The sequence below is a fragment of the Pantherophis guttatus genome, chromosome 5 (genome assembly GCF_059756535.1).
Source record: "Pantherophis guttatus breed Tessera chromosome 5, ASM5975653v1, whole genome shotgun sequence".
NCBI lineage: Eukaryota > Metazoa > Chordata > Lepidosauria > Squamata > Colubridae > Pantherophis > Pantherophis guttatus.
This window is the reverse complement of record NC_142067.1, coordinates 95,698,917-95,721,016: the sequence shown is the minus strand read 5'-3', so window position 1 is coordinate 95,721,016 and position 22,100 is coordinate 95,698,917. Positions and strand designations below refer to the sequence as shown.

General features: G+C 40.0%; 1 protein-coding gene across 1 annotated transcript; it reads right to left on the bottom strand.

Moving 5' to 3' along the window:
• Positions 1-2,529: 2,529 nt before the first annotated feature.
• On the bottom strand, positions 2,530-15,499 carry LOC117673710 (acetylserotonin O-methyltransferase-like). The gene is made up of 7 exons (XM_087871567.1): positions 15,428-15,499; positions 13,448-13,571; positions 12,676-12,776; positions 10,664-10,682; positions 9,489-9,629; positions 7,685-7,798; positions 2,530-2,561 (listed from the first exon to the last, which is right to left on the bottom strand). The coding sequence occupies exons 1-7, from the start codon at positions 15,497-15,499 to the stop codon at positions 2,530-2,532; spliced, it is 603 nt and encodes a 200-aa protein (XP_087727693.1).
• Between the last annotated feature and the right edge of the window lie 6,601 nt (positions 15,500-22,100).

The window sequence follows — 22,100 nt, the reverse complement described above, 5'->3', positions numbered from 1 at the left end:
ATTTCTTCTCATCCGCAAAGATATGCTGCCATATTTTATTTTATATTGGTTTATTTTTGATGGCCTCCATTCCTTTTTACCTGCCCTTTAGGATCACGAATCCCAAAGGATTCTTCTCTGGAGACAATGCTTTTATACCTTCTGCAATCTTGATAAGCCACAAGTAAAGTATGCAAACGCCATGTCTTCAGAAGAGGCTGGAGTGCATTTTTAAAACATTTTTGTGGCAAGGGGCTCTCCCACAATGTAGTTAACTACGTTGCCAATACACATAACTGGACCTTCATGTCAAGTAACCTTTTGCAAAATACTTTATCTTCTTATCTGAAGCCTTCTGAACTTATCAACTGCATTATGACCTTCAACCTTCTAAGTGGAAAAAAAGCTAGAAATTTATTACTTATCAACACCATCAGTTGGCACCAAGACTGTGCAAATAAAGCTGTCAATCTACTAACCCAGTGCCTTAAGGCCTTGCATCTGGATGGGAAGAAAAGACCAATTCAATGCAAGCAAAACTGAGTGGCTATTTGCCCCCTCCCCAATTTACTATATTTCCAGCATTGGCTACAATATTCAAGCCCCTCAATTCCACAGTTTCCTATTCAGGACTGATACGCAATATGGGAGTACTCATGCATTTGCTGCTACTGCTCAATTAGGAGATAGCAGCTGTTGCAGGAGAACCTTTTCCGAGGTTTATCTTATGTACCAGTTACATCCTTAATGGAAGACCCTTCAGGTGGTCACTCATACCTTGATCTCCTCACAAGGATGTTTACCAAGTATATTTGATAAAATCAGTGGGTAGGTCCCAGTCCTGGGAATTGAGGGACTTGAATATGGGGATGGAGTTACTCTTTGGGAAATGGAGGCTACCCAAAGTATTATGTGCTGACTGCAGATTAACAGTGGACTTTCCTTGACCTATAGTTTTAGAGTATTTTAATCTGCCTTCTCTAGAAATAGAATCTGAGGTGGTTCAGAAGTTCATGGCTTCCATGATAGCCATGAGCCTCCTCTATATCATCCATAACCTGACTTCTATATCTTCCTAAACCTGCAGTGGTCACACTGCAGGTTTAGTATTCCTGTCAGAGCAGTGATGATGTGATCTGAAATTGGAAGAGCTCGTCTAGCTTCCTTTGTCATGGTTTGATCATGCTCTGATTTCTTTTGTATTCTCTAATGCCACAACCCGCTACAGGGAGACTGGACCCATTACATTGATCCGTGCCCAGAGACTGATGGCTTCAGAACAGTTTCAGAAGGAGCTGTGGCTTATCCCTGTTGATCTTCTGCATGGTTGATCCATAGGAGTGGAGACATCTAGATCAAGGCTGTCAAGCTCCCAGCCCATGGGCTGGATGCATCATGCGCTGGCCATGCCCATGCCGAGTTTAGCAAAGGGGGAAAGTCCTGATATTTATTTATTAGTCGCATATGTCACGTGATGCCGCCGTGAAATGTGAATTTAACACCCCTGATCTAGATTGTTGCTGGTGGTCAATAAGGGATGAACTCTACTGGACAGGGTGAGCTGCTATTCAGGCCTACTGTCAGGGTTCCAAGTCAGCCTCCAAGGCTGACACCTACATTGTGGCTGTAAGAGTGGCAAACCCTTACTACATCTGTGGAATGGATATCTCATTATTCTAATAAGTTATCACCGATATGCAAGCTGTACTGGCTGCCAGATAGCTTCCAGGTGTAATTCAATGAAGTTTCTGTGCTATCAATTTCCTGTGTAATCAGGAATATTAATGGCTTGTATGGCAAGTAGATACCTTGGTCCTTGAAGACATTAGTTTTTTTCCTATGATTATTGAATTCTATTTATTGTTGTTGTTGTTGTTGTTATCATCATCATCATCATCATCATTTTATCTCAAAGTTTGCACATTTACATGAAACTCTTAGTAGCTTTTAGTGGATTAAAACATTAAAATAGATAGAATAGTAGCATGAAACATGGCTGCACTAAGAAGGAAATCAGGATTAACTATCAAATTCAGCAGTATCAGTTCCACCATGTATATATGGTCCTTTTGGGACTGATTTTTCCAGACAAAGATAATCAAATTCTGACTATTATAGAAGGCCACTTCCTAAGGATTCTAGCAAGGTCTTTCTAACATTGTACTTTACTAAAAATATGAGATACACAGCACATGTAACCGAGCACACAGAGACCAAAAATTATACACACATACATTCTGAGTGTTCCAAAGGTGCTTTTTCAGCAGGCAACTGGACTTTGTTTTTTCTTTTGAAGACTTTTCACTTCTCATTCAAGAAGCTTCTTCAGTTCTAACAGGGTAGTGGGGAATGGAAGGATTTATATTCCTTGCAGATAGCTGATAATTTGCATCCTTTTAGAGCTTCGTTGAAGCACTTGGAGGTTTATGTGTCCTCAGGGTCACCTAAGTAGTGCTCTTGGTTCTGATAGTCTGCAATTTTTCCTCTGGAAATCCATTCCTACTCCCACACCATTCAAAGAGATGAACACAATACATTCTGAGTAATTTGTTATTCCTGTAGAAGCTCACGGTTAAGTTCACCTACAGGTAAGCAGACCCTCAAAATTTTAATATATTTTCATTTTTATACTTGGATTATCTGTGAATGGCATGTTTTTTGCAGTATTTGATTTAAATATTTTAAAATGAAAGATAAAAGTTTCCCTGTCCAATCGTGTCCAACTCTAGGGGGCGGTATTTATCTCCATTTCTTAGTAGAGGAAGCCACCATTTTCTGAAGACATTTCCATAGTCATATGATCAGCATAATTATATACCAAAGGGCACAGAATGCTGTTACCTTTCCACCAAAGTGGTACTATTTATCTACTCACATTTGTTTGCTTTCAAATTACTAGGTGGGCAGCACCTGGGGCAAGTAACAGGAGCTCATCCTGTCATGCCGCACTCAGGTCTCGAATCCGGACTGTCAATTTCCCGTTTGATAAGCTTAGCATCTTTAACTCCTGACCCATCGTGGCCTAGAGAAATATTTTAGGGTCTTTTTCCCATGGATGGATTTATCCATGAATATAAATGAGATATTTAGATACTTCTTAAAAAGCTGAGACGAAACTATTGAATATACTCATAGACACAGTAACACAAAGAAATAAATGCAGAAATCACATGGATCTGTAGGTCATTTTATTGTGGACTTAATGAATATTTATATTACAAGTCTGTTGTCTGTCCATTCACACAACTACTTGAAAATATAAGGGGGGGGGAAGCTAAATAGGAGCCTTGGTAGTACAGTGGTTTAAAGCACCCTGTTATTAAGACCAGCTGCCTGCAATTACTGCAGGTTCGAATCTCATCAGGCTCAAGGTTCCATCCTTTCTAAGGTAGGTAAATTGAGGACCCAGTTGTGGGGGCAATAAGCTGAGTTTGTATAAATATACAAAAGGATGAAGGCTATTGCTTAGCACATTGTAAGCCGCCCTGAGTCTCCGGAGAAGGGCGGCATATAAATCAAATTAAAAAAATAAAATAAATAAAATAAAATTCCAAGAACTCCTGAGGATCAAGAGAAGTGAAAGCAATTGTAGAAAGTAATTGTGCTCCAATGGCATTAAAAAAAATCATCCATTCATAGCACATGTAAGCATAGCAGGGTAGACATAATAGTACCTCATATTAGCATGCAGTGGATGATTCCATTAAACTACCCGTCACACCAAGATCAATTAAACCCTGTAGCTGTATTGGGGTGAAGATGGAAATTATAACTAAAAGAAATCCCTAAATATCATTCTGTTGTTCTAGCCTTTGATTTGTGATAGCCACAGCCTTGGAACGAACCTTGGGGAATTGTGACTATCTTGTATTGAATTTGCAAGCAAAATCTGGGGCATTATAGAGAGCTGTGGAGATGGTCTTGAAAAGAATACAGGCAGTCCTCGATTTACAACCACAATTGAGCCCAAGATTTCTGTTGCTAAGCAAAACAGTTGTTAAGTGAGTTTTGTCTCATTCTACAATCTTTCTTCCCATAGTTGTAGGTGAATCACTGCAGTTGTTAAGTAACATGGTTGTTCAGTGAATCTAGCTTCCCTACAGACTTTGCTTCTCAGAAGGTTGCAAAAGGTTATCACATGACCACAGGACACTGCAACAGTCATAAATGAAGAGAAGGGAAGGGAAGGGAAGGGAAGGGAAGGGAAGGGAAGAGAAGAGAAGAGAAGAGAAGAGAAGAGAAGAGAAGAGAAGAGAAGAGAAGAGAAGAGAAGAGAAGAGAAGAGAAGAGAAGAGAAGAGAAGAGAAGAGAAGATTTGGAAGGGATCTTGGAGGTCTTCTAGTCCAACCCCCTGCTCAGGCAGGAAATCCTATACCATTTCAGTCAAATGGTTGTCCAAACTTTTCTTTAAAACTTCCAGTATTAGAGCATTCCACAAGTTGTTCCACTGATTAATTGTTCTAACTGTTCTTAGTTCTAAATTGCTTCTCTCCTTGATTAGTTTCCAGCCATTGCTTCTTGTCCTGCCCTGAGGCGCTTTGGAGAATAGCTTGACTCCCTCTTCTTTGTGGCAGCCGCTGAGATATTGGAACACTGCTATCATGTCTCCTCTAGTCCTTCTTTTCATTAACTAGAGATACCCAATTCCAGCAACCGTTCTTTATATGTTTTAACCTCCAATTCCTTAATCATCTTTGTTGCTGTTCTCTGCACTTTTTCTAGAGTCTCAACATCTTTTTTACAACCAAAAAAGTGGCAACCAAAACTGGATGCAATATTCCAAGTGTGGTCATATGAATCAGTTGTCAAACAATTCATGTGAATTTTGATTACATGACTGGGAATGCTGTCGTAAGTGCAAAAAACTGTCGTAAGTCATTTTTTTCAGTGGTGTTGTAACTTCAAACGGTGACAAAATGAATGGTTGCAAGTTGAGGCCTACCTGTATTCATCTGTTACAAAAACATCAAGAACAGAAGCATCCCTTCAGCCTTGGGAAATGAGACTTGGTCTGATTTCTCCTTGATGAAATGGGGCATTAGAGCAGGGGTCTCCAACCCTGGCAACTTTAAGCCTGGCGGACTTCAAAGCTGGCTGGGGAATTCTGAGAGTTGAAGTCCGTCAGGCTTAAAGTTGCCAAGGTTGGAGACCCCTGCATTAGAGAGAGAAGGCAAAACACCAACAGTCTTGTAAGATTCTTTTACTGTAATAAAAAGTAATTCTCATGTGCCTATGGAATCAGTTTTCTGATCTGGTCTACCTTGTAGGTCTGACAAACATACATGGAATCTGCTGTGAAATTCCTACCTTCCTTCAAAGTACATACAAAGTAGGGCTAGTAGGTAGATAATAGGGTTACTATAGTAAATTGATACATCTATAGACTCGCAGGTTAGAATCAATAGTAAAAGCAATTTTATTATTGGAATTTTATTTTAACCCTTAGTAGGAATAAAGCAAGCTGAATATTATTTTCTGGCCAAAATGACATCAAAGACATTTCCTTTCTTGAACTGAAAATCTTTAAAGACAGCTGTGTTGAAGAGCGTATGATGCTCTGATGCTTTCCTAGTTTTTCTTTCAGAATGAAGCAACATTAAAACGGAGAACAAATGAGCAGAAAGAGGCCCCAATATTTCTTCATCAATAGTTGGTTCCACCACTAAAACTCCACTACCTTTTGCAAAAGTAATTTGGTTAATTCAGGAAGAAGTTGCCTAGAAAAGGAGTGCTTTTCTTACCACCTCATTTTCATTGCTGAGACTGTGACCTTTCTCCCACAACTTTGCCCCTCTTTTAACAACATTGTTTTCGGCTCTTTTTTCCTAGGCTAAGTCCATGGTCTATTTTAGCCTCTTTGGATCCTGAAAGATATTGCAATGTTTTACCAAGCCGCAGCTCCTTCACCATTGTCCAACCCATAACACATACTATTTTAGCCCACTTAACTCAGGATTGCTTCTGACACTCTGCTTATACTGCATCATGGAAATTCTAAGCAATCTTTTCTCAATTGGACTTGGCATACATTCAATGATAAATGGCCTCTCACTGCCTTAAAAGGGTAAGAAATTAATAGATTTCATAATATATAGGGCCGTGATGGTGAACCTATGGCACGCATGCCACAGGTGGCACATGGAGCCATATTAGTGGGCATGCCAGCTCAGCTCTGGGGTGCATGCACGCGCAGGCCAGCTGATTTTCAGGCCTTCTGGGCCCACCAGAAGTAGGGAAACAGGCTGTTTCCTGCCTCTGGAGGGCCTGGGGGCGGGGTGGGGAAGGCCCGTTTTTCTTTCTTACCTGGCTCCAGATCCTCTCTGTGTATCTGGGAAGGGTGAAAACAGCCTTTCCCACTCCCTTGGAGGCCTTACGGAGGCTGAAAGGGCCCATTTCCCAACTCCCGGTGGGACAGGGACGTTTTTTCCTGTCCCCAGCCTCCAGAGTCTCCTAGAGAGGCTCCTACAGACTCCTAGAGAGGTTCTGGAGGCTGGGGACACCAAAAAAATGTCACTTCCTGTCCCACCGAGAGTTGGGAAATGGGCCCTTTCAGCCTCGGTAGGGCCTCCAAGGGAGTGGGAAAGGCTGTTTTCGCCCTTCCCAGATACACAGAGAGGATCTGGAGCCAGGTAAAGAAAGAAAAACGGGCCTACCAGGCCATCATGTGCCAGGAGCAGGGGGGGATGGGGGAGGGGGTTGCGCACACATGCGTGTGGGCACATGCATGCGCGACCCTCCCCCACCCCCCCTCTCCTGGCACGCAATGGCAAAAAGGTTAGCCATCACTGATATAGGGGGTTTAGGCACCTATGGGATGAAGTGGTTTCCACAGTATACTGGTTCATGATTCAGTATTGGTTAGAGAATGTGACCCAAAATGTAATTATAAAATTTCTTTTCAGAGTTCAGATTTAATAGCTAAGAAATATTGTTTGTGCTTTAAGTTTGCCTCCAGGAGATTATAAATTTAGAAAAGTGTTATAGCACATATTGTATGTGCAGTAACACAGTAACAGTAACAGAGTTGGAAGGACCTTGAAGGTCATCTAGTCCGACCCCCTGCTCACGCAGGAGACCTGTACTAGGAACTCAAACCACCAAACTGCCGACCTTTCTGATCGACAAGGTCAGTGTCTGAGCCACTGAGCCACCTAGCGCAAATGGATTCATTTCTAATTTATTAGGTAGAAAACTTCCACCTTTCTATCTCCAAATCTGCTACCACCTATTTTGGCAACAGACCCTAGAATCAACATTATTTCTTCCCCACTATTAGTATTCCTCAATTTATGACCAGCATATTCAGTGACTGTCCAAAGCTACAATGGTGCTAAACAAAGGGAATTATGTTTAATAATCAATTTAACAATAAAGGGATCATGTTACCTAGTCTGGTAACAAAACGTTCAGAAACTAAATTAAAACAACCTAACCCTAACCTAGTCCTCCAGCACATACAAAGCTGCCATGGCCCGGGAGGCCCCAGCCTACCTCTCCCCATTGCATCATATCCAGAAAGCCCAGGCCTTCTCCCTGCCCCACATGCCCTCACTTATTACAATTGCTTTTTTTTGTGCAGCTACTGATAGCTATCCCAAGCCATTGCCAGGTAGAGCTGAACAGCTAACAATCATGATGTTTTCTTCCCATTCAAAAATGGCAATTTTTCTCTTTCTAGAAATGTAAATATGCCTACCTGGCTTACCGGCCATGAATAATTTTGTTAGAAGCTGGATGCACATTTCATCACTCCAATTATACATGACTTTTGGTAATAGGTATAGATCTGCTTCAGGAATTGGATCTTTAAAACAATCCCCTGTAAAAAGAATAATCCTTTTAACAAAGTAGGACTCTGTCAAAGCCTGTTATCATTTTATTTATTTGTTTCTTTCTTCGTTTGTTTGTTTTATTTGTCAAGCATATATGCGGATCTGGATGGGGAGGAACAGGCTCAGGCTCAACCCATCCAAGACTGAGTGGCTGTGGTTTCCGGCATCCTAATATAGTCAGTTGACTCCATCACTGACTATTAGAGGCGAGTCGTTGGCCTCCACGGAGAGGGCTCGCAACTTGGGCATCCTTCTGGATTCATAGCTGTCCTTGGAGGAAAATCTGATGGCTGTGGCCAAGGGGACTTTTTATCAGGTTCGCCTGATCCGCCAGTTGCGGCCCTTCCTAGATCGGGATTCCTTGTGCACAGTCACTCATGCCCTCGTCACCTCTCGCCTGGACTACAGCAACGCTCTCTACATGGGGCTCCCCTTGAAGAGCATCCGGAGACTACAGCTGGTCCAGAATGCAGCCGCACAGGTAGTGACGGGAGCTGCATGGCGCTCCCACATAACATCTCTCCTGCGTGAGCTGCACTGGTTCCCAGTGGTCTTCCAGGTGCGCTTCAAGGTGTTGGTTATCACCTTTAAAGCGCTCCATGGCATAGGACCTGGATACCTTCGAGACCGTCTGCTGCCACCAACGACCTCCCACCGACCGGTGCGCTCCCACAGAGAAGGCCTCCTCAGGGTGCCATTAGCTAAGCCATGTAGACTGGCGGCCCCCAGGGGGAGGGCCTTCTCTGTGGGGGCACCTGCTCTCTGGAATCAACTGCCCCCAGAGATACGAAGAATTCAAGACCTCGTTGCCTTCCGCCGTGCCCTGAAGACCTTCCTTTTTCAGCAAGCCGGGCTGGCTTAATGCTTTTTAAATGTTTTTAATATGTTTTGTTACTGTTTTTTAACTTTGGGGCCAAATTTATATATATCTTTTTAAATTGTTTTTAATGTTTGTATCTTATGTTTTTTACTCTGGCTGTATACCGCCCTGAGTCCTTCGGGAGAAGGGCGGTCTATAAATATGATAATAAATAAATTATATATATATATATATATATATATATATATATATATATATATATATATATATATATATATATATATATATATATATATATATATATATATATGAAACAGGTAAAAGTATAAACATAATCTGAATACATGAAAAGAGTAAGAATAAAAAGGAACATTAGGACAGGGACAGTAGGGATGCTGGTGCACTTATGCACGACCTTTACAGGCCTCTTAGGAATAGGGTGAGATCAACAGTAGACAGTTTAAGGTTAAACTGGGGGGTTTGGGGAAGAAACCACAGAGTCAGGTAGTGCATTCCAGGTAGTGCATTCCATTGACCACTCTGTTACTGAAGTCATATTTTCTGCAATTGAGTTTGGCGCAGTTTACCTTGAGTTTGTATTTATTATTTGCTCATGTATTGTTGTGGTTGAAGCTGAAGCTAGTCGTTGACAGGTTGGACATTGACATTGACAGGTAGGACAGGTAGGACATCTTGGAAAAAGAATTGATTTTCCCTTTCATAAGGGAAAAGTCCCTACAATACTTATCCCTTATCAATAAGTATTGATAAGGTCTCTTGTGTCCCTACAATACTACTAGCTTCTTTCAGTAGTGCTTTTTAAAATTGCAGAGATATTGATTCAAAACACATATTACCTTCATGGAAAGAGATCTGGGAATCATCTGAAAATGCATTATATTTTTTTGATTTTTCCACAATTTCAGGAACATCAAAAACTTTCACAGTACAATTTGGGTACTTTGAAATTAATTCCTTGGCTAAGCTACCACTGTATCCTTGAAGAAGACCAAAATGCAAGAAAAGGAACTAAGAAAAACATCTTGTATGTCAACATTTGTAATGACATTTGTAATTACTATAACATTTATTAAGATTTCTTCGTTATCTCTATCACTTTAGATTTTAGTAGCTGGGCTAAGCAGGTACATAATATTGTGATTTAAACAAATATATTCATTAAAATATGTTGTCTGATTAATTGTCCTACACTGTTACATTTTTGTCACTACCTTTTTACTATTTCTAAGGAGTTCATTTATTTTAGAATATATCCTACTAGATATTATTTTTCATTCTATTCCTATCCAGTGATTCTTTACATCACTTCTTCTCTGATTACTTTGCTGTATCAAAACTAAAGATCTTACTTTTATTCTGTGTCTGTAATAAAATCTAAACAGAAAATAATCCAATCTTCTCTATTGCTTACAGTTCTATGCAAGGTATCCATTTTATAAATTGTTTTTTTCCATTCCATTCTGACTATGGAAACATTTTCCAAACTTAATACGAACTATTCAAGGATCTTTTCTACTAAAAACTCTACTACAGTAAATGTAGATCTTTGCTACATTCTATTATGTTTTACATTTTTTTTTTCTCTGTTTGTGCCTTCAACTAAGTTTTGAATCCTGGCAACTGCCTGGACAAGTTCCTCCTGTTTTCTTGTCAAGATTTCAGAACTGATTTGCCATAGTCTCCTCCTAGAGCTGAGAAAATAACTGGCCCAAGGTCACCCAGATGGGTTTCTGCCTGAGGCAGGACCACAACTCTTGGTCTTCCAGTTTCTAGCCTGCTCCCTTTAACACCAACACGAAGCTCTTTCATGGATCATGATAATACTGATAAAATAATTCATTTTAAAATTGATATTTACAATCAATGTTTAAATTCTAGGAAGGGAAGACACAGGATAGAATCCTTCTCTCTACTTTTTACAATCAGGAAATTACATGTTTTCATAGAACCTGACTACCATATCACATTAAATTGCAAATAAGGAGCATAATGAAGACCTTCTAGTACTTACCATCCAGATTATAAATGAGCTGAAAACCAGAAAGATCAAATGAAGATAAAACTTATTTTCCATACAGAGTCCAAGTCTCATTCATAAACTTGAAAATGCTTTCAGCACCTTCATTTGATCTAGAATTAAAATTTGCACTAGCAGATGACCAACAGACATACAATTAAATGAAATACAATTTGATTAACATCTCACAATAAAGCTGGAATTATTATTTTCATTATGTGGCCATGGTTTCTGCAGTCTTTTGTGTTGATTATCTGGTTTTTAAAAAGCAGGTTATTAAATATCTGAACTGAATGTGATGGCATTAGTAGTCCATATGCACCTAGATGAATTATTCCCAATTATTCTCTATATGATCAGTTTATACATTGAGCATTCCGAACTGAATGGCTAAATATGTCAATATGTGCTTTAGGATCAGCTGTTCTGGAAGGATCTCAAAAATAGTCCAACATTCTAGATCCTTGGTGGTGAACCTAGAACACAGGTGGCACACAGAGCCCTCTCTGCGGGCATGCCAATCGTCGCCCCAGCCCACCTCCACTGCGCATGTGCATGTGCCTCCCGCCAGCCAGCTGGTCTTTGGGTCTCTGCCACGCATGCCGGGGGGGCTCATGCAGGGGATGCATGTGCATGTGCGGGGGTGGGACGCATGCATGGGGACAGGGGCATGTATGGGGAGGCGGGGCGCATGCACAGAGGTGCATACACCCCCCATTAGATATGGTTTTTTTCTTAAATGAGATAGGAAAATATGATATATTTTCCCTAAAAATTAAGAAAAACAAAGAAAAACTGCCCAATCTTTATATAGGAAAATCATAAAAATGCTAGTTTTACCTGAGCAGAGGTTCATAATAATCTTTTGGAGAAATGCCGTGTTTGGACAGAATCTCAATGTTTCCATCCTTATAGCAGAATTTTTTGTTTGTTTTTTAAAAGAATTGAAAGTAAAATATATGACATTAGTGATTATATTGTTCTATGTTCTTCTATTATATTCTGCATCAAATAGTGCTTGTATTCAAATAGCTAATAATATTACTTGCAGTTACTCCAAAAATACCACAGGCTCTAAACAGTAATGGAAAGCTAGAAAGAGAGTAAATTGAACTGAGATCTTGATGTCCATCTTGTTTCACTTGTGTTTTTATTATTATTAAATAGTATGATGACCAAATAAATTCCTTTAACCAAGAGAGCAGATTGTTACCATATCTTCTGAAGGATTTTTTTTCACATTGATCATTAAACTCTGAATTTTGGTTTTGATCAAATGGGGTTTGTTTTCATATTCAAAGTATTTTTCTAAATAGAAATGTTGAAACAATTTAAAGTTTTTAATCACATTAAAAGTTTTGATGCACCCTTTTACAAGTTAGCTTGTATGTGTGTGCAGGCATGCTTGTGCATGTGTGGAGACATATTTTCCAGAAACATTTCTCAAGAATTCAATTTTCATTAAAGGAATTTGCAACATGCCGCACTGGAAAGTCCAAATGGAAATGAGTGTGGGAAGTGGTGGGATTCAAATAATTTAACAACCGGTTCTCTGCCCTAATGATTTCTTCCAACAACCAATTCACTAAACTGCTCAGAAAGTTAACAACCGGTTCTCCCAAAGGGGTGCGAACTGGCTGAATTCCACTACCGGGTGTGGGTAATCAGCTCACTACCATGTGTTGAAACGTCATCTCTTGTACAGCATGGAATAGTACCTCAGAAAATCTATTTATGCAGGGATTATTAGTTCCTTGATCACAAGAGAGACAACTGAGAAAACAGGCAAATGTCAACTCGCAAAGCGATGTTGTATTGAGCGAAGATGATTCTAGAATATATGAGTGAATAATCAGGAAAATATAACAGCAATCCCTGAGTGAGGACTCAACTTCCCAATCCTTGTGAGAAAGAAAGACTGGTCACTAAACTGCCCTTGGTGAAAAGATTTTTACTCAACCAATAGTCTCTCCTTACCTCACAATTTCAGGTAAGTATTAAAATACTTGATATGTGTGTCCAGAACAGAACTTCATGGAATAATACTGAGACTTTGGACTTGATTTAGTCAGAAAGAGATCAGCAAACTCTGTATTTCCATAAAGGTCTGAAAATGAAAGCTTATTATAAATTGCTTCAAAACACCATTTCTGAATTCCTTATACTTTTGAGATGAGCAAAGCATAAAGTTCATTGTAAGTGAACTGTAGTTTCAGTTTATTCCAGTTTATTTCAGTCATGAAACCAGTGGTGAAATCCAAATTTTTTTACTACCGGTTCTGTGGCCGTGGCTTGGTAGGCGTGGTGTGGCTTGGTTGGCATGGCAGGGGAAGGATACTGCAAAATCTCCATTCCCAACCCACTCTGGGGCCAGCCAAAGGTGGTATTTGCCAATTCTCTAAACTGCTCAAAATTTCTGCTACCGGTTCTCCAGAACCTGTCAGAACCTGATGGATTTCACCCATGCACGAATCCCAAAACATTTGATCTGGCATTCCAAGAAGGGCTGCTGACAATGTTGAAATAAGTCACAGGCTGGCAGACTGGCTGAGTTCTCTACATATAGCATTTATAAGAAAATAAATTAGTAAGCAAAACTCATTAGCTATGTATAATTACTTTACAATGACTAAATCAAAACAGAAGAATGAGGAAAAAATGACCGGAAAATGCTAACTTTTTAGAAAAGTATGCTATGTGATCATTTTAAAACAACTATAACTGCTTCCTCCTATTAACAGGATCACCTTTGCCATCCTTCCATTCCACTTTCAGGACCTTTCAGCGTCTGCATCCCAGTGAGACTGGTCTTCAAGCGTTCTGCCACAGTCAAACATGATAGCAGTTCTTCCGACTCCCTCAGCAGATCGAAGACGCCCAACTCGGTTGCAGTAAATATGATCTGGAAAGAAATACACAACATTTACAAAAGGAGAAGGTGTAATACAGATTTAAGCTTTTTAATATGCCAGATTATACAGAGAATCATATTTGGACTCCAGAGAACTATGTGCTTTGGAGCATGATTGTGTATGACAACTAATAATTGTATCCTTCTTGATGAGGAATAGAAGTACAACCACATGTTGTACTGTTGTAATGTTTCCTGAGATCAAGATGGATGGCGGATATAATTTAATAAATAAATAAATATTACAACACAGATGGTAGCTAGTAAAATTACATCCCTCTAGATCGCTTGGTTTGTTTAGTGCAGCGGTCACCAACTGGTGGTCCGTGAACCACTGGTGGTCCGCGAGAAAATTTTGGTGATCCACAGAAAAATTATTTGCATTTTTTATATTGCACTGAATCAGGGGTCCTAAAACTATAGACCCTGGGACAGATATGTGCAATGAATGTTTGTGTTGCTGCAGAAAGTCTCCCCCTTCAGGGTCTTTTTGTGTGGGTCAGAGGGGGGCGGAATTCTGACTTGTGGTCTGCTTCAGCTTCCTGGTGTGGGGCTTTGGCAAAGGCTGGAGGGAACTGCCACTGGTGGCAAAGAGAAGAGGGCCTTGTTCCAGTGGGACTGCATCATGGCCTGGAATTGGCTGACCATCTCAGCCCGCTGAGACTCCAGGCACCTGTACCAGGCCTTGCACCCCGCAGGTCTTCCCTCTGCTTGGAAAGCCCAGGCTCGTAGTCCTCAGTGAGGTGCTTCTGCTGAGCCTCCTTCTTGGCCAGATCCAATTTGAACTGAGCTAGCTGTTTTGCCAACTCTTTCTCATGGTGGCTACTTAGCTCCAACAACTGCTTCCTGTTGGAGCCCTAAGGAGCCCAGATGGGCAGGCAAGGAGTGGCTGGGAGGGGAGGGGCAAGTAGAGGCTGGCGAGGTGCCCCTTGACATGAGTGACATCGAGTTGGCCATCCACCCAGTCACATGATCACCTAACCACGCCCACCCAGCCGGTCATTAGGCAGATCATATTAGTGGTTCACGAGATTTAAAATTATGAATTTAGTGGTCCCTGAGGTCTGAAAGGTTGGTGACCCCGGTTTAGTCTATTTGTTGGGGGAAACAGCTGAAAGGAGCCACATTTGTATTTTTTTAAAAAAGAACCCTTTCAGGAGTTGTCTTTTTTATTTATTATTTATTGCTTTCTAATTAATAACAAAAAAAAGAGGAAGAAAAGGAGCAAAACACAAAGACAATTATGGAGAAACAGAAGTATGACCCCAAAAAATTGTATGGTTTATTTCATTAAAATAGTAAACAGTTACATTTCTATACATACTTATCTAATGCAAATAATATGCAATTATGTATATACTTCTTATACATTTATAGGACTACCATTTTATCATATTTCCTATAAATGAGTACCATATTTCATTACAGTTCTCCATGCAAAGTCTACATATATAGGTAATTTTAGTCTACATATATAGGTAATTTTCTCATGAGTGGCAAATATTATCAGTTCTACAATCCATTGAATAAATGGGCTCATGAGTACTATTTGTGATGCTCTTTCCAATTTCAGGTAAAATAATACCCATTCATTTGAATTGGTTTGTTCAATTTTTAGGACATTTACTTAATTGCAGCATTGACTTAATGACTGTGGCATTTGCTTAACAACTGCCATGGAAAAGGTTGGGAATTTACTACCAGTCACAAGAATGCCTTGATTTACAACCATAATGACTTACAACCCTAATTCAAGGCTCAATCCATTGAAATGTTACACAGAGAAAGGATATTTTTTTAAAGATTGAATACTCAATATATATATTTGTAAGTATTACATATCTTACCTTTGAAATTAAAAATGAATTCGTGTAATGAAAAAATGTTTTAATATTTTCAGTTTCTTCAGCTGAATTCATTGTGTCCTTAGGAAGTTCTACAGTTCTCCTTTTCATATTAAATCAAATGTCTTTGCAAGGCTAGCACTTCAGATATTTATGGCTTGATGTCACAATCAGACAGAGTTGCAAAAATAAATAAAGCCGTAAAGAAATTATTTTAAATAATACAAGAAATCAAAGGGAAAAAGGAAAAGGAGATTTCATTAAATATATAGTAATAAGAACTATTCACAAAAACACAAGTACAAGAAATATATTTGGCATGTTCAAAGTGATTTTAAGAACTTTTTTTCAAATTCAAATTACTTGAAGAAGGAAATTAATCACATATTTCTGAAAATTAGGAAGCGCTATCTATTTATACTGCCTAGAATGTTTCATAATCAAAAATCCTCCAAAATGTATTTTGTAAATATAAATGAACAGCTCATTCCATCTAACCCCTTTTAAAATAAACCACATGTATTACCTGATCCTATTTATATCAGCACTTAGTAGCCCACTATAAAGCAGTTATGTGATATATTCTCTCTTTCAGCACAATTTACCTCAGAGAACTGTTGTGTAGAACATAGGAGAAAGGTGCATTATGTATATTCTCTATTTACTTATAATGCAATAATGCTACTTATAATGCAATAAAGAAAGGATAAAAACAAATAAATAAATACAATCGGGAATGCCAGAGAAGCAATTAGCTGCACTAATGCAGAATTTCCTCCATAAAGCTCTGAGAGTCACATATTTGTTCATATTGTTAGATTTGTACTCCCTTCAAGACAGCATAGATAACATTTTCTCCCTCCTGGCTCCTCTCACAGCAACCCCATGTACCAGAGTCTCTTAATTGTATTATTATGTCTTCATCTCCAAACACTTTTGTAGCCTCCCTCAGGACTTTTTCATTTTTTCCCATCCCAGGTGAGACGCTGCCATTCTCTTGGATAGTCACTGTTCCTTTTTACCTGTCCTTTGGATTCCGAGGAAGAATCACAAAGGAGTCTTCTTTGAAGGCAATGCTTTTATAGTTTCCACAGTCTTCATAAACACAGCTAAACTATGCAAATGCCACATCTTCAGAAGAGGCTGGGGGGCATTTTTAAAATATTTTTTGGCAATGGGCTCTTCCCCAATGAAGTTTGTATATCTTTTGTTAAAAATATGAGTTCAAAAGTGCAGATAGAAATCTTTCCAGAATTCATTTCTTCCTTAAACTTGCTCAATAATGCATATAGACAAACATTCATTTTGACTAATTGTTGGGACTCAAATTGTGCAATAGAAACTCTTCTACTAAGGAAGTAGAAATACCTATTTTGCTAACTATAGTAAATCACGTTCCAAGGGCAGCTGGATAGAAACTGTGTCCTGATCTTTCATTTCATTTCAAAGCTTTTCTCCCCATTGCATAGCTCAGGGGTCGGCAACCTTAAACGAGGTCCAAAGAGCCATTTGGACCCGTTCAAAGAGCCATTTAGACCCGTTTCCCACAGAAAAGAAAACACCGGGAGCCACAAAACCCTTTTGACATCTAAAATGAAGATAACACTGCATATATCATTTTTTACCTTTATGTTATCTATAAAAAAACGATAGCGTATTACATTTATGAAATCAATGAACTGCTATAGAGAGAACAAATTTTTATTTCTGCATGCAACAAAAACATTTCGGAAAAAAAGATGGGCCGAAAAGCTCAATAAATCACATGCTGGCGGGTGTCACACATTGGTGGTTGTGACACATATTTTGAGTCCAGGGAGCCGCAGCAGAGGGATGAAAGAGCCACATGAGGATCCAGAGCCGCGGGTTGCATATCCCTGGCATAGCTGAAGAAACTGAGTTCAAGAGTTTGTTGGTTGACTTTTTACTGATGTCTCTGCCTTCTCCTAATCAACACAAATATTTATAGTAGTACATGTTGCTGTGTGTGACACATTGAGGGCATGCAGAGCAATATACCCAGAATACTGTATCTTCTTACATGAAGCCTTCTGGTCTTATCAACTACATTTTGACCTTGTAGCCTTTGAAGTAGAAAAACCAACTAGATTTTCTGTTATCAGTATGCAAAATGATACCCAGCTCTACATCTCAACTCTGTGCAGATGAAACTGTCAATCTACTAACCCAGTACCTCAAGATTGTTTGCATCTAGATGGGGAGGAAGTGACCAATTCAATGTAAGCAAGAGTGAGTGACTTTGGCTGTTTGACCCCCCAGATTGACAATATTTCCTCCATTGGTCTTGGATGGGGGTGCAGTTCCCTATTCATGAATGGTGCACAACATGGGGGTTCTCCTAGACTTGCAGCTACTGTTCAATCAGAAGGAGACACTGTAACCAGGAGGGCCCCTGCCCAAATTGATCTGGTGTGCCAGTTGCATCTCTTCCTTGACAGGAGGCTCTTGAGATGGTCATTCATGCCATGGTCACCCCACCCTCCAGGATGTTAGTAAGGACAATGGGTGGGACTCAGTCCTGGGAATGAGGGGCACAAATACGGAGATGGAATTACTGTTTGGGGGTTGAAGGTGGACTAATCAGATATGTGCATACGGGTTTGGGAAGATTCAATTCCTTGAGAAGGTTACATGATGTTATTGATGACAACAGCATGCAAATTCCAGGGTTTCAGATACATAGAGCAGACAGGACTGCAGACTCGTCAGGTAAAAAGAAGGGAGGAGACTTATAGATCAACAACAGCTGATCTCAGGATATAACTATAATATATAAATTCTGTGATGAAAACTTAAGAGTCTTTCCTTATCAACTGTAAACCATTATACTGTCCAAGCGAGTTCTCCTCATTTCTACTAATTGCTGTTTATGTTCCCCCACAAGCCTGTGTAAACAAGGCATTACGAATTCTAGCTGACCAGGTTATGGAGGCTGAAGCCAAATACCCCAATTCACTGGCCATTATTTTGGGATATCTAAACAAAGCAAACTTAAAGAAAGAGCTACCAAAATATTTTCAGCATGTCAATTATCCCACTAGAGGCAAGAATACTTTAAACCATTGCTACACAACACTAAAAGATGCTATCGGTCCTTACCACAAGCAGCTGTGGGGCACTCTGATCATTGCTTGATTCACCTTGTACTTGCTTACAGGCAAAGACTTAAAACCACAAAACCAACAATTAAATCAGTCCTGGACGGATTGAATTGAAGACCTGGATGGAGGAGGCAAAGTTAAAGCTACAGGCCTGCCTTGATTGCACTGATTGGAATGTTTTTGAAAGTACCTCTGCAGACTTAGATGAACTTACAAATACTGTAACATCATATGTCAGTTTCTGTGAAGACCTATGTGTACTGACCAGGAACTTGCGAATATACAGTAACAACAAACCTTGGTTCACAGCTAAACTTAAGCAGCTACGTCATTCCAAAGAGGAAACCTACAGAAAAGGTGAAAAATGCTGTACAATCAGGCCAGAAATGTATTAACAAGGGAGATCAGAGCAGCGAAAAGAAGCTACTCTGAAAAGCTAAAGAATCAGTTCTCAACAAATGAACCAGCAAACATATGGAAAACTCTTAAAAATATCACCAGTTATGGCAAGCCTCTTTCCCAGGCTAAAGGAAATCAACAACTGGCAGATGACCTGAACATGTTTTACTGCAGGTTTGAAAGGAAACTACAGCCACCTATCTCCACAACCCCCATCTCAGACACATTAACAACAGCCAAACCTCCTACAACTGACCCCATCCCATTAAGTTCACAACCCCTAGTGATCACAGAAAAGGAAGTGCGAGACCTAATTTCACAGACAAAAACCAGGAAAAGCTCCACGCCCAGACAAGATAACTCCTTCTTGCTTAAAAGTCTGTGCTGACCAATTGGCCCCCATCTTCACCCGTATCTTCAATAAATCGCTAGAGATGTGCTATGTTCCTTCTTGCTTCAAACGCTCTACTATCATCCCAGTGCCAAAGAAGCCCACCATCAAGGAACTGAACGACTACAGACCAGTTGCTCTAACATCTGTAGTTATGAAAACCTTTGAAAGGCTAGTGCTGTCTCACTTGAAAGCCATCACAGATCCACTGTTAGACCCCCTGCAATTTGCATACTGAGCAAATAGATCAACAGATGATATTGTTAATATGGCTCTGCACTACATCCTACAACATCTTGAATCTACAAAGACCTACACAAGGGTCCTCTTTGTAGACTTTAGTTCAGCATTAAACACCATCATTCCAGACATTCTTCTAACTAAACTAAACCAACTAGCGGTACCTGAACACACTTGTAAATGGATCATAAGCTTCCTAACAGACAGGAAGCAGCAGATGAAGCTAAGCAGAATCACATCAGATACCTGTACAATTAGCACAGCCCCACCCCCAAGGCTATGTGCTCTCTCCATTTCTCTTCTCTCTATACACCAACGACTGCATCTCAAAAGATCCCTCTGTTAAAGTACTGAAGTTTGCAGATGATGCAACAGTGATTGGTCTCATTCGAGACAATGATGAATCCACATACAGATGGGAGGTTGAACTACTAGCCTTGTGGTGCAACCGGAACAATCTGTAACTGAACACATTCAAAACCATAGAAATGGTGATGGACTTTAGGAGAAACCCTCCCATACTACCTGGGTTTCCCTGAAAATAAGACCCTGTCTTATATTTTTTTGAACTCCGAAATAAGCACTTGGCCTTATTTTCAGGGACGTCTTATTATTTTGGGGCAAGTGGAGCAAGATGGGGCTTCTCTTGCCATCTTACCTGATTTCCAGCTCTGCATTTAAATATTTTCAGGGAGGGCTTATTTTCAGGGGGAGGCTTATTTTAGCACATGCGCTCAAAAGCCCGATTGGGCTTATTATCAGGGGGTGTCTTATTTTCGGGGAAACAGGGTACAACTGCTTACAATACTAGACAACACAGGAGCAACAGTAGAGACCTTCAAATTTCTAGGTTCTACCATATCTCACGACCTAAAATGGACACCCAACATCAAAAATGTCATCAAAAAAGCACAACAAAGAATGTTCTTTCGGCACCAACTCAGAAAGCTCAAACTGCCAAAGAGCTGCTGATACAGTTCTACAGAGGAATTATTGAGTCTGTCATCTGCACCTCTATAACTGTCTGGTTTGGCTTTGCAACCCAACAAGACAGACACAGACTTCAGAGGATAATTAGAACTGCAGAAAAAACAATTACTACCAACCTGACTTCCATTGAGGACTTGTACACTGCACGAGTCAAAAAGAGGGCTGTGAAAATAATTACAGACCTCTCGCATTCTGGACATAAACTGTTTCAACTCCTACCCTCAAAATGACGCTATAGAGCACTGCACACCAGAACAACCTGACACAAGAACAGTTTTTTCCCCGAACGCCATCACTATGCTAAACAAATAATTCCCTCAACACTGTCAAACTAGTTACTAAGTTTGCATTACTATTAATCTTCTCATCGTTCCTATCACCCATCTCCTCCCACTTATGACTGTATGACTGTAACCTTGTTGCTGGTATCCTTAAGATTTATATTGACTGTTTCCCTATGACTATGATTAAGTGTTGTACCTTATAATTCTTGACAAATGTATCTTTTCTTTTATGTACTCCAAGAGTGTATGCACCAAGACAAATTCCTTGTGTGTCCAATCACGCTTGGCCAATAAAGAATTCTATTCTATTCTATTCTATTCTATTCTATTCTATTCTATTCTATTCTATTCTATTCTATTCTATTCTATTCTATTCTATTCTATTCTATTGTTTGGGGGAATGAAGGTGGACTAATCAGATATGTGCATACCGGTTTGGGAAGATGGGGGTCTAGCTATTGTTATCAGGAAATCCCTTGTGGCTTTCAGGGATCCTGCCCAACAGGTTCCCAATTGTGAGAACCTGTTCATCAAGTTGGGGTCTAGAGATCAGCTGGGGCTGTTGCTATTTTACCTACATCACTGCTATACTACAACTTCCTTGCCTGACTTCCTTGTAGAATGGAATCTGAGGTGGCTCAAGAGTTCAAAACTTCCATGACAATCATGTGCATCTCCCAGGTTATCTGGAGCCTGAATTCTGAGTTAGTGTACCTGTCAGAGAACTGGCAGTGTGATCTGAAATTGGGAGAAGTTATGCTGTCTCCTTTTCACGGTCAGATCACACCCTGATTTCCTAGGGATTTTCCAATGCCATGACCCACCACAGGGACTGGACACAGTAGATTGGTCTGCTACAACTGACTGATTGCTGAGCAGCTTCAAAGGGAGCTAGGGACTATCCATATTGGTCTGCTGCATGGAGAAAAGCATCTAAAGCAGGGGTGCCAAACTCACATCGTCACGGCAGTGTCACGGGATGTATCAAGACTTTTTTCCTTTTGCTAAACCAGGTGTAGGCGTGGCCAGCACGTGACGCATCCGTCCATGGGCCGGGAGTTTGACAGCCCTGATCTAAAGCATGTTCAATAAGGTGAGAGCCACTGTTAAAGCCTATACTGTGCCTTTAAGAGTGGTAAATTTTTGATATTTCTCCACTCTTATTGTATTTGCAGAATCCATTTCTTGTTATTGTAATGACTCATCACTACTATGCAAGCTGTGCTAACACTTTTCTGTGTAATTGCACA

What these genes read in the sequence shown, in the direction of transcription:
- LOC117673710 (XM_087871567.1), bottom strand. Translation starts at nt 15,499, where the DNA reads ATGAATTCAGCTGAAGAAACTGAAAATATTAAAACATTTTTTCATTAC. An exon ending in CCAGATCTCTTTCCATGAAG is followed by an intron (nt 7,799 to 9,488) that starts GTAATATGTGTT and finishes TTCTTTTTACAG; the next exon opens with GGGATTGTTTTAAAGATCCA. An exon ending in AACAAAATTATTCATGGCCG is followed by an intron (nt 2,562 to 7,684) that starts GTAAGCCAGGTA and finishes GCTTACCTGTAG; the next exon opens with GTGAACTTAACCGTGAGCTT.